The sequence below is a fragment of the Chiloscyllium plagiosum genome, chromosome 7 (genome assembly GCF_004010195.1).
Source record: "Chiloscyllium plagiosum isolate BGI_BamShark_2017 chromosome 7, ASM401019v2, whole genome shotgun sequence".
In the NCBI taxonomy this organism is placed as follows: Eukaryota; Metazoa; Chordata; class Chondrichthyes; order Orectolobiformes; family Hemiscylliidae; genus Chiloscyllium; species Chiloscyllium plagiosum.
The window spans coordinates 100,300,246-100,313,616 of record NC_057716.1 but is presented as its reverse complement, the minus strand read 5'-3'; the positions used below and the strand labels follow the sequence as shown (position 1 = coordinate 100,313,616).

General features: G+C 42.4%; 1 protein-coding gene across 2 annotated transcripts in view; it reads left to right on the top strand.

The window, feature by feature from the left end:
* pdia5 (protein disulfide isomerase family A, member 5) overlaps positions 1-4,121 on the top strand; it is a 122,795-nt gene extending 118,674 nt beyond the window's left edge. For both annotated transcript variants that reach the window (XR_006312204.1, XM_043694262.1), the window contains one exon: positions 3,052-4,121. Coding sequence is in view for 1 of the 2 variants with exons in the window: in XM_043694262.1 (XP_043550197.1) it covers positions 3,052-3,132 (81 nt within the window). In the remaining variant the exon portion in view is untranslated. The remainder of the gene's footprint in view (positions 1-3,051) is intronic.
* The last annotated feature ends 9,250 nt before the right edge of the window (positions 4,122-13,371 follow it).

The window sequence follows — 13,371 nt, the reverse complement described above, 5'->3', positions numbered from 1 at the left end:
TCTCTCTGTACTGCCCCTTTACCGAAATTGATTCCATTTAGGTAGTAATCTGCCTTCATGTTCTTGCCACCAAAGTGAATAACCATACATTTATCCACATTAAACTGCATCTGCCATGCATCTGACCACTCACCTAACTTGTCCAGGTCACCCTGTAATCTCCTAACATCCTCATCACATTTCACCCTGCCACCCAGCTTAGTATCATCAGCAAATTTGCTAATGTTATTGCTAATACGATCTTCTATATCATTAACATATATTATAAAATGCTGCGGTCCTAGTACTGATCCCTGCGGTACCCCACTGGTCACTGCCTGCCATTCCTCTCTGAACACCATACCGCAATGCAGACAGTCTGCTGACAAGCAAATAGTGGCCACTTGAACAAGCGCAATCATAAAATGTTTGGCAGAATATTGGGCCATTCAGCTCTTTGTGCCAACATCTGTCTCTGAAAGTTTTTTTTTGTCTAATCTCCACACTATGTTGCACATTTAAAAAAATCAAATATAAATTCACCTTTTTTTTAAAAGAAAGTTTACTGTGGCATTTGGTGCCATCATTATGATTAGATTACTTACACTGTGGAAACAGGCCCTTCGGCCCAACAAGTCCACACCGACCCTCCGAAGAGCAACCCACCCAGACCAATTCCCCTACATTTACCCCTTCACCTAACACTATGGGCAATTTAGCATGGCCAATTCACCTGGCCCGCACATGTTTGGACTGTGGGAGGAAACCCGAGCACTCAGAGGAAACCCACGCAGACACGGGGAGAATGTGCAAACTCCACACAGACAGTTGCCTGAGATGGGAATTGAACCCAGGTCTCTGCCTCTGGCATCTATGTTCAGTACTCCATTCTACCCAATACCCTCTTCCCCCACTTTGAGTCTGTCATATTTAGAAAAAGTTAAGAAAATCACACAACATCAGATTACAGTCCAACACCGTCTCCTCCACATCATATTTAGAAAAGTAATCACTTTATTTTCATTCTTTTGGTGTAGGTCTTAATTTACATCTTCTAGTTACTAGCAAATGGAAACAGGTTTTCCCTATTTAACTCATCAAAATTCATCCTAATTTTGAACAACTCTATCAAATGTCATCCTGACTTTTCTCTCAACTAAAACAAAATACTCCATTTGAGGAAGACACTTCTCATAAGTAAGTTCTCTATCTGTGGTGTATTTGTGCATCTTTTCTGTGCTTTCCATCTTCCTTGAAGTACGTGAAGAGCAATTAGTATCACTAGTCATTGGATATATTCAAAGCTGAGTTATACAAGGGAAGTGGGGCATGGTGGTAATGTCATTGGACTAGTCATCCAGAGGACTAGGCTAATGTTTGGAGACATGGATTCAGATCCTGTCATGGTAGTAAATGTGAATCTGGTTCACTAACATCCATTAGGAAAGGAAATTGCTGACCATACCCAGTCTGGCCTACATGAGACTCATCAATCACATCAAGAGGGTGGCATGGTGGCTTAGTGGTTAGCACTGCTGCCTCACAGCACCAGGGTCCCAGGTTCGATTCCAGCCTCTGGCGACCGTCTGTGTGGAGTTTGCACATTCTTTTCGTGTCTGCGTGGGTTTCCCCCGGGTGCTCCAGTTTCCTCCCACAGTCCAAAAATGTGCAAGTTAGGTGAATTGGCCATGCTAAATTGCCCATAGTGTTAGGTGCATTCGTCAGAGGAAATGCGTCTGGGTGGGTTACTCTTCAGAGAGTTGGTGTGGACTTGTTGGGCCGAAGGGCCTGTTTTCACACTGTAGGGAATCTAATCTAATGTGACTGATTCCTAACTGTCGTCTTAAAAATGGATTAGTAAGCCACTCAGTCATTCAAGGACATTTGGGATGGACAACTTATACTGGTCTTGTCAATGATGTTTACACCTCATAAAAGTATAAATAAAATTAAAAAGATGGAGTTCTGGGTAACAACGGAGTCCAGAGTTATATGGTGTGTGTCTGTTGTGGGGAAGACAGGAAAGTGGAATTAAGCCCCCAATACAACAATGGTGATCTTACTGAAAGGTGGAACAGACTCGAGGGACCAAAAAGCCTATATTTGCTCTGACTGCTGATGTTATTTTATGTTTTTATGAAACTGTCATCCAGCACAGAATCAGTGAAGTTAATGAGGAGGAAATTCTGAACTAACCCTTGCATCAAATCATTGCACAATGAGGAGATTGCACATTGATGTGATCATTAAGAGAGAATGTTGTGGAGAAATTGCTTCTACAACTTGAATCACAGCCCTTTCAGTTACTTTTAAAGAAAACAAAAGGACTGGGTGATGCAATAGATTAGGCATTTTGGGCACCAGTCCAGTCAACTCTACTGGCTGTAAGATTCACGTGCAATAAGTTTGGGCAGTCTCTATTTAGTTCTGAGCAGACATGGAACAACAATTGTATTGACTTTAATTAATGCTGAATTAATCTCATTTGGCCATTCTGTTTATGGGACCCATGGAGGAACAGATAGTGTGAGAAATGGATGAAGATAGCAGTAAATTTTCCCAAAGCTGCTTCTGAAACAAGTTGCTGATGCCGACAGGATGGAGCTTTACTTTGCTAACAGTATTGTGCTAGGTCTGAGTACTTCAGTGTGAGCACAGAGTGCTTGAAAGATCACCTGATTCATTTCTTGCTGAGAATTATTGTTCACCTCGATGAACACTTTTCTCCCAAAAAAAAATGTGCTTCAGATAGCTGAGCTTAAAGTTGCATCTCTGCAATGTGTTATTGTGGCTGAGGATCAGAGCGAGCTCTCTGCAGCTGACCTCTGGGGTGTCAGCAGAATGCTTTGAGCCTTTCGCATAGAGGTTTCATGGAGATGCAGATGTTGCTCGTTCTGATGAGAGGAATAGCTCAAGTCGGTTCTGAGGAAGGGTCACTGGACCTGAAACATTAACGCTGCTTTCTCTCCACAGATGTTCTCTGAGCTGCTGGATTTCTCCAGCAATTTCTGATTTTTTTTTTTCTTTCAAAAACAATCATTGGTTTTTATGTGCAATTTTTATTTGTCTTAGGAAGCTGCTTTTGTTAACTACATCCGAGCAATGCGAGGGCAGGACCATGAGAAGATTTCAAAGCGGAAGGAGGAATTATAACGTTGCCTACCTCATGCTTGCCACCGCACACTGTGAAAGGGCCCTATTTCCATCACTACTGTACTGAAACTTCACATTGTTATAGACGGTTTTTCTCCCCAAAATGAAGAGTACCCAATTAATTGTTGTAATGCAATGGACCACTTGCAGTTCTTTTTTTAAAAGGGCTGCACTCTATTATGAGAAAAGTATATTTAAAATGTAAATGCTGCCTTTCTCACAATTGTGTCCAAGTACAACACTTGTAACTAGTGATCGACTGGTACAAATGTGTCCTGGTGCCAGTATTGTCAGTGCCCCTGCTGATTGCAATATTCCAGTTCTAAGGTTCCAAAAGGAGAAAGAGAAAAGGGTAGGGTTTCAATAAATGCAGGATAAAGCCATTCTTTCAAACTGTTTGGAAGAGGAAGTGTTATTACATGCCAACGTTTGAGCAAGGCTTAAAACATCTGCCTTATTAGCTACACAAGAATGGATCAACCTCGTACTGGACCTATTTTGACAAAGGAACATTGGAACTAGACTGCATTCATCGATTGCTAGCTCGTGTTCTATGCAAATGTTTTATAATTGCGGGTTTTCTATATTAAGGACCATAAATGTGGTCTGAGATTGCCTATCATTGCCAGGCTTTTCTCACAGGGCTGGGTGGGGGAATGAGTGGGTCTTAAAAGTCCGGGAAGGGTAGAAAACAATTTAAAAATTTTAATCAAATTGCTCAGGGATGGCACAAGTAAGTTCCAAAAAAACAAGTAAGTCAAATACAATTATTTTTGAATTCTGTGATTATTTAGGGTGCTTCAGAATACTGCAGCTAAATTAAGTAGGCGAGATAATCAGGCAGATTGGAAAGGGGTATGGGTACAATTTTTGCCTTCACATATTGGTCCAGTAATAACTGATTATTTTTGGATTGCATGTTGAATATGAATATAGAAGAATTATCTTATTGAAGAAATCTAATTAAACATTCTTGTGTTTTACTTGCACTGGTTTTATATGTTCCACTGGTATTTGAGGCCTCTTGAGTGTATGTGAGGAGGAATTATAGTTCCTGGTATAAAAATGTAAGGAACTCTGAACACATGTTTATTGTGTGTTGCTTTCCACAAAAGAACAAAGTTGATTAAATTATCAATGGGAATCCTTCCGAAGTTTTTGACCTTCTCATCTCCAAACCCAGTAGGTGTTCACTTTTGGGGCTAGACCATTCCTAACTCACGTCCATTGGTGCAAAGTCTTGCCCGCTCTCTGGCTGGGCCAACAGGTACTGCACATCTCGAGCTGCCCTTAAGAACTTGCTGGTTTCCTGTTGGTGAGAATATTTTAATTTGATTGGATCCTGAAGTAAGGGGGCATGGTAGCATTACGGTAATGTCACTGGGCTAGTAATACAGAACTGCAGGGTCATGTTCTGGGGACTTGGGTTTGAATCCTACCTATGAGGACAAGGGCAGCAGATATATAGGTGCACCACATCCTGCAAGTATTCCCCCAAGCCATGAGCCACCCTGACTTGGAAATATGTCACCATCTTTCAGTATCACTGGACCAAACTCGTGAAACTCCCTTCCTAATAGCATTATGGATTGCCGACAGCAAACTGACAGCAGTGGTTCACAAAGACAGCTCACTACTACTCCCTCAAAACCAGCCATGAATGAGCAATAAATGCTGGGCCAGCCAGCGACACCCACATTCCTTAAATGAGTTTCTTTAAAAATAGCAGATAATAAAATTTGAATTCAATAAAAATATGGAATGAAAAGCTATTCCAATGGCACCCATGTAACTGCTGTTGACTGTCTTAAAAACACATCTGTTTCACTAATGCTGACACTTGCCATCCTTACCCAGTCTGACCTACATGTGACTCCAAACCCACAGCAATGTTGTTGACACTTAACTGCTCTTTGGACAATCAACAATGAACAATAAATGCTGGCCTAGTCTGTAATACATGTATCTCATGAGCAAGCAAAACAAAAATTCAGATGTGGTTGTTACAGAGTCATACAGCACTGAAACAGACCCTTCAGTCCAACTAGTCCATACAGATCATCTTCCCAAACTAAACTAGTCCCACATGCCAATGTTTGGTCCCTATCCTTCCAAACCTTTCCTATTTATGAACTTATCAAAGTGTCTTTTAAATGTTGTAACTATACCTGCATCCACCACTTTCTCTGCCAGTTCATTCCATACAAGCCACTGTGTTAAAAAAAAAAGTTGCCCCTCATGCCCTTTTTAAATCTTTCTCCTTTCACCTTAAAAAATATGCTTCCTGGTTTGGACTCCCCCACCCTAAGGAAAAGATCCTTGTCATTCACCTTATCTATGCTCCTCATGATTTTATAAACCTCTATTTAAGGTCATCCCTCAACCTCCTACGCTCCAATGGAAAAAGTCCAAGTCTTTCCAATCTGTTTTTATATCTCAAACTCTCCATTCCTGGCAACATTCTGGTAAATCTTTTCTGAACCTTTTGCAGTTTAATAATGTCTTTCCTATAACTGGGCGAACTGCAAACAACTGTTTGTAGGTACGTTGTTGGAAGGGATTCTGAAGGACAGGGTTTACATGTATTTGGAAAGGCAAGGACTGATTAGGGATAGTCAACATGGCTTTGGGAGATAGTGTCTCACTAACTTGATTGAGTTTTTTTTTGAACAAGTGACAAAGGAAAATTGACGAAGGGAGAGCAGATGATGTTGTCGATACAGACTTCGGTAAGGCTTTCAACAAGTTTCCGCATGAGTTAGTACGGTTGGATCGCATGTATTCAAGAGAGCTAGCCATTTGGCTACAAAAAAATTGACTCAAAGGTAGGAGACAGAGGGTGGTGGTGGAGGATTACTTTTTGGACTGGAGGCTGTGACCAGTGGTGTGCCATAAGGATTGGCTCTGGGTCTATAACTTTTTATCATTTACATAAATGAATATAGGGAGTATGGTTAGTAAGTTTGCAGATAACGCCAGAATTGGAGGTGTAGTGGACAGAGAAAACTGTCACCTCAGATTGCACCTTGATCAGATGGGCAGATTGGCTGAGCAGTGGCAGATGGAGTTTAATTTAGATAGGTGTGAGATGCTACATTTTGGTAAAGCAAACCAGGGCAGGACTTGTACAGAGGAACCTCAATTATCTGAAGGACACAGGTGGGGAGTATTTCACTTGGTTCATCGAATGCCGGATAACACAGTTAGCCAAGCATCAGGATTATCCAAAATCAGATTATCCAAAATTCGGTTAATCAAATGCCAGATAATTGAAGTTCCTCTGTACACTTAATGGAAAGATCCTAGGGAGCGCGCTGAACAAAGAGTGGTGGAGGCTGGTACAATTGCAACATTTAAAAAGCATTTGGATGGGTATATTAATAGGAAGGGTTTGGAGAGATATGGGCTGAATGCTGGCAGGTGGGACTAGATTGGGTTGGGATTTGTCGACGGGTTGGACCAAAGGGTCTGTTTCAATGCTGTACATCTCTATGACTCTATGCTGCCTGACCAGCTGTGCTTTTCCAGCACCACACACTCAACTCTGATCTCTCGTATCTGCAGTCTTCACTTTCTCCTACTTTTGGAATACTGTGTTGAAATTCTGGTCTCCCTGCTATGGCAAAGATGTTGTGAAACTTAAAAGGGTTCAGAAAATATTTACAAAGATGTTGCCAGGATCGGTGGATTTGAGCTTTAGGGAGATGCTGAACAGGCTGAGGCTATTTTCACTGATTCGCATTCCTGATGAAGGGCTCCTGCCAGAGACGTTGATTTTCCTGCTCTTTGGTTGCTGCCTGACCTGCTGTGCTTTTCCAGCACCACTCTATTCTTGACTCTGATCTTCAGCATCTACAGTTCTCATTTTCACCTATTTTCCCTGGAGCGTCCGAGGCTGGGAGGTGACCTTCTAGAGGTTTATAAAATCATGAGGGGCATGGATAGGGTTAATAGACAAGATCTTTTCCCTGAGGTAGGGGAGTCCAGAACCAGAGGGCATAGGTTTAAGGTGAGAGGGGAAAAATTTAAAAGGGATCGAAGGGGAAACTTTTTCATGTGGAGGGTGGTGTGTGTATCGAATGAGCTGCTAGGGGAGGTGGTGGAGGCTGATACAATGACAACATTTAAAAGGCATCTGGATGCTTATATGAATAGGAAGGATTTGGAGCATTATGAGCCAAATGCTGGCAAATGGGACTAGATTAATTTGGAATATCAGGCCAGTATGGACAAGTTGGACCAAATGGTCTCTTTCTGTGCTGTACATCTCTGACTACAGCCCTGTCACCAAAAATCCCTACATTATATAGTAAGGAATGGTAAAAGAGGACATCCTGGGAATTCTACAGACTTGTCACACATCCTCATCACCTGATGTCATTCTGATACATCCTCTCATGTACATGTTCAGTAACTACTCTTAAGGCAAAGATATAAGCCGTTTGGTATGCTTTCCTTTATTGGTCAGAGTACTGAGTACAGAAGTTGGGAGGTCATGTTGCGGCTGTGCAGGACATTGGTTAGGCCACTGTTGATATATTGTGTGCAATTCTGGTCTCCTTCCTATCAGAAAGATGTTGTGAAACTTGAAAGGGTTTAGAAAAGATTTATAAGGATGTTACCCGGGTTGGAGGATTTGAGCTATAGGGAGAGGCTGAACAGGCTAGGGCTGTTTTCCCTGGAGCGTCGGAGGCTGAGGGGTGACCTTGTAGAGGTTTACAAAATTATGAGGGGCATGGAGAGGGTAGATAGGCAAAGTCTTTTCCCTGGGCTCAGGGAGTCCAGAACTAGAGGGCATAGGTTTAGGTTGAGAGAGGAAAGATATAAAAGAGACCTACGGGGCAACTTTTTCACGCAGAGAGTGGTATATGTATGGAATGAGCTGCCAGAGGAAGTGGTGGAGGCTGGTACAATTGCAACATTTCAGAGGCATTTGGATGGGTATATGAATAGGAAGAGTTTGGAGGGATATGGGCCAGGTGCTGGCAGGTGGGACTCGATTGGGTTGGGATATCTGGTTGGCATAGACTGGTTGGACTGAAGGGTCTGTTTCCATGCCGTACCTCTCTCTGACTTTATGGAATTAACCCTTTTCTCCTCATCTGCTTAACCAGCTCTGACATTGCAGTTGCTGGTACTAGAATGGAAAGAAGTGATCAAGGTGACACGCACTTCACCAAGCCCACTAGATCCTTGCAGGCAGCTTCCTTTGAGGTCATTCGCTGTTGACTGCAAAATCTGAGCCAAAATAGTTTTTGAAATTAGATTACTTAGCATGAACACAGAATTCCAGTGTCAAGCATTTCTGAAGTGAGGGTGGGTGGAGTGGATGAGCTGGGCGCCAGAATTTCTCAGCTGGGAATTTCTGGCAGAAGCATAGTTAATATCTCAACTGTTTTCTGTGAGTAAGTACATATTGCATTATTATTTTGAGCAAGGACTAAATTTAATTCTTCAAATTAGGGTCGTGGGAGCGATTGCTTCAGAGCTGAAGGGCAGCAGCTGTCTGTATCTCCTTCAGAGCCATGCCCTGTTTACAAATGCACTTAGAATTGTGCTTGTTGTTTAAAATTGCTCTGCATATAATTTTTGTCTTGCTAATTTATGTACCACATTGAACTCATCTAATTCCCAAGGGCCTACCATTATAATGTGACCTAAGAACACATGAATCTCAAAGACATTTTAATAAGTATAGATTTGTTTTATGAGATGAGTGACAAATTACGCTAGCCCCTTTTGCGAGCTTTTTAAGCAAAGGTTCAATTTATAAAAGTACTTCCAACGTTCAAAATAATGTTCCAAAGTCACTTTGCCCATCATTGTCATGGAATTATTTTCTTGACATTAGTGGCTGTTTTGGTTACATCAGTCACTGCTTCCAATGGTAAATGATCGTGGGAAATATAACCCTCCAGATATTTTAAGTGCAGTTATTTTTTTTCATTCAGCTATCTTCACAGAATTGTCAGTGATATGAGAGGAGGAGACCATTTGGTCCATTTTACTGGCCCTTTTGAAAGAACAACATGGTTTGCCTGTGCTCTTTCACTCACAGCCCTGCAAGTACTTAACCAATTTCATTTTTTAAAGTTGCTATTGAATATTGTTCCACCACCCTTCCGGATAACATGTTCCAGAATACAGCGCTCTCCTCAGCTTCCTCATCACCCCTGAGACAGGCAATGGCCAATTTGCAAACTACTTCTGCCTGTAGGAAAGCATTTAAAATTGTCAACATTTTGTTTCTGAAATGGTAGCAAAGCTACTTTGCAGTGATGTTATGACTTTTTTATTTATACATTCCCACCTGCCCACTGCCCCCTCTTTACCCTACAACCACATTTAATTACCCCTATCTTTCCACTCATCTCACATCTTCCTTTTTCTTTTCCTCACCACCCCTGCACTTTGTTTCCCTGTGCTATACTCCTTTAAAACCTGCTGCATTTCTTAACATTTATCTGACAAAGATCACAGTCCTGAAACAAAAACCCTGTTCCTCTCCACGGATCCTCCCTGACCTGCTGAGGCTTTCCAGCATTATTTGATTTTATTTCACATCTCCGCAGTATTTTGCCCTGATCTGTTCACCGTGTTGCCCTCAAACTGATCACGAGCAAAACTGAGAGAAAAATTTGTTTATCTAAGGGGTCAGCTCCCAGCGCGGTCACCAGCCACCTCGCCAATCAGTCAGACAGTTGTGGTTTCAAGTCCCGTTTAAGGACTGGAGCAGAAATATCAAGGCTGATAGTGTCATGCAATACAAAGGGAGTGCTGCACTGTTGAAAGTGCTGGCTTTTGGATATGACGTCAAACTGCATAAATTGTCTGATAATCGATCCTTGTCCAGTGCTTGATCACTTTTATCTGTAGGTGGAACTCCTCAGTCAAGTGATCAACCCTTGGGTTCCTGAGAACACGAGACAGAGAGAATAGATTTGTTATGGATGTACGTTTGCTTGCTGAGCTGGAAGGTTCGTTTTCAGACATTTTGTCTCCATACTAAGTAACATCATCAGTGAGCCTCTGGTGAAGCACTGGTGTTCTGACCCGCCTTCTATTTATGTGTTTAGGTTTCCTTGGGTTGGTGATATCATTTCCTGTTCTTCTTCTCAGAGGGAGGTAAATGGGGTCCAAGTCAACGTGTTTGTTAATAGAGTTCTTGTTGGAATGCTGTACACACTACAAAGAGCAGAGCAAAATCACCTAAATGGTGTACTTAAAAAGAACAGGTACCCAATGAACACAGTCTGACGGTTTCTCAGTAATAAAGCCAAATAAGCTGACAAAATGTGACCAGAAACTCTAGTCACTCACCCCTACATCAAAGACATGTCAGAAATGACAGCCAGACTACTCAGACCTCTTGGCAGCATGGTAGCCCACAAACACACTAAAACAGCAGCTAATGAACTTGAAAGACCCTATACAGACAACAAACAAAACTAATATCATTTACAAAATACCGTGCAAGAACTGTAACAAACAGTACATTGGACAAACAAGCAGAAAACTAGCCAGCAGGCGAAATGAATGTCAAATAGCCTCAAACCGACATGACCTTCTCTCACTAGTATCCTTACATACAGGTGAGGAAGGACACCACTTCGACTGGATAACACATCCATCCTAGGACAAGCCAAACAGAGACATGCACAAGAATTCCTAGAAGCATTGCATTCCAACCGGAATTTTATCAACAAACACATGGACTTGGACCCCATTTGCTACCGTCTGAGAAAAAGAACAGAAAATGATATCGCCACAGGAAATGACGTCACCAACTCAAGGAAACCTAAACACACAAATAGAAAGCGATTCGGTAATGCCAGTGCTTCACCGAAGGCTCACTGATGATGTTACCTAATATGGTGATGAAACATTTGAAAATGAACCATCCAGCTCAGCGAGCAAAAGTACATCTAGATCCTCAACTGAGATTTGTTATTGCAAGTTAAGGACTACTTAGAGTCATAAAGATGTACAGCACAGAAACGGACCCTCCGGTCCAACCCCTGCATGCAGATATCCCAACCTAATTTAGTCCCACATGCCAGCACCCGACCCATATCCCGCCAAACCCTTCCTAATCATATACCCATCCAAATGACTTTTAAATTGTGCAATTTGTACCCACGTCCACCACTTCCTCTGGCAGCCCATTCCACACATGCACCACCTTTTGCATGAAAATGTTGCCCCTTAGGTCTCTTTCATATCTTTCCCCTCTCACCCTAAACCTATGCTCTCTAGTTCTGGACTCCCCCATCCCAGGGAAAAGACCTTGTCTATTTATCCTATCCATGCCCCTCATGATTTTATAAACCTCTATAAGGTCACCCCTCAGCCTCCAGTGCTTCAGAGAAAACAGCCCCAGCTTATTCAGCCTTTCCCTATAGCTCAAATCCTCCAACCCTGGCAACATCCTTGTAAATCTTTTCTGGACCCTTTCAAGTTTCACAACATCCTTTTGATAAGAAGGAGACCAGAAATGTACACAATATTCCAACAGTGGCCTAACCAATGTCCTGTACAGCCACAACATGACCTCCCAACTCCTGTACTCAGTACTCAGACCAATAAAGGAAAGCATACCAAACACCTTCTTCACTATCCTATCTACCTGCGACTCCACTTTCAAGGAGCTATGAACCTGCACTCCAGGGTCTCTTTGTTCAGCAACACTTCCTAGGACCTTACCATTAAGTCTATAAGTCCTGCTAAGATTTGCTTTCCCAAAATACAGCACTTCGCATTTAGCTGAATTAAAACTCCACCAACCACTTCTCAGCCCACTGGCTCACCTGATCAAGATCCCATTGTAATCCGAAGTAACCTTCGCTGTCCACTACACCTCCAATTTTGGTGTCCTTTGCAAACTTACTAAGTATACCTTTTATGCTCCAAATCATTTATATAAATGATGAAAAGTAGAGGACCCAGCACCAATCCTTGTGGCACTCCACTGGTCACAGGCCTCCAGTCTGAAAAACAACCCTCCTCCACCACCCTCTGTCTTCTACCTTTGAGCCAGTTCTGTATCCAAGCTGGAGAGGGTTCAGAAGAGATTTACCAGGTTGTGTTTGGGTATGGAAGGTTTGAGTTATGAAGAAAAAGCTGGGACTTCATTCACTGGAACATAGGAGGTTGAGAGGCGACCTGATAGAAGTTTATAAAACAATGAGGGATATAGATCAAGTTAATGGCTGTCGTCTTTTCCCTAGGATGGAGAAATTCAAGATTATGGGCACATTTTTAAGGTGAGAGGAGAGGGAGTTAAAAAAGACATGAGAATTTTTTTACACTGGGTGGTTCATGTGTGAAGTGTGCTTCCTGGGAAAATGGTGAGTGTGGGTACAATTACAACTATTAAAAGATATTTGGATAGATACATGAATAGGAAAGGTTTGGAGGGATATGGGCCAGGGCTAGGCAGGTGAATAAAGAAAATTAAGCACAGGAACAAGCCCTTCGGCCCCCAAACCTGCGCGATCCAGATCCTCTATCTAAACCTGTCACCTGTTTTCTAAGGGTCTGTATCCCTCTGCTCCCTGCCCATTCATGTATCTGTCTAGATACATCTTAAGTGACGCTATCATTCCTGCCTCTACCACCTCTGCTGACAACGCGTTACAGGCACTCACCACTCTGTGTGTAAAGACTTTCCACACATATCTTCCTTAAACTTTTCTGCTCTCACTTTGAACTCATGACCCCTGGTAATTGAGTCCCCCACTCTGGGGAAAAAAGCTTCTTGCTATCCACCCTGTCTATACCTGTCATGATTTTGTAGACCTCAATCAGGTCGCCCCCCCCCCCCCCCCCCCTCCGTCTTTCTAATGAAAACAATCCTAATCTACTCAACCTCTCTTAATAGCTAGCACCCTCCACACCAGGCAACATTCTGGTGAACTTCCTCTGCACCCTCTGCAAAGCATCCACATCCTTTTGGTAATGTGGCGACCAGAACCATACGCAGTATTCCAAATGTGGCCAAACCAAAGTCTTATACAACTGTAACATGACCTGCCAACTCTTATAGCTAATACCCCATCTGATGAAGGAAAGCATGCTGTATGCTTTCTTGAGCACTCTATTCCCACCTGCAGGGTACAATGGACTTGAACACCCAGATCTTTCTCTACATCAATTTTCCCCAGGACTTTTCCATTTACCGTATATTTTGTTTTTCAATTGGATCTTCCAAAATGCATCACCTCACATTTGCCCGGATTG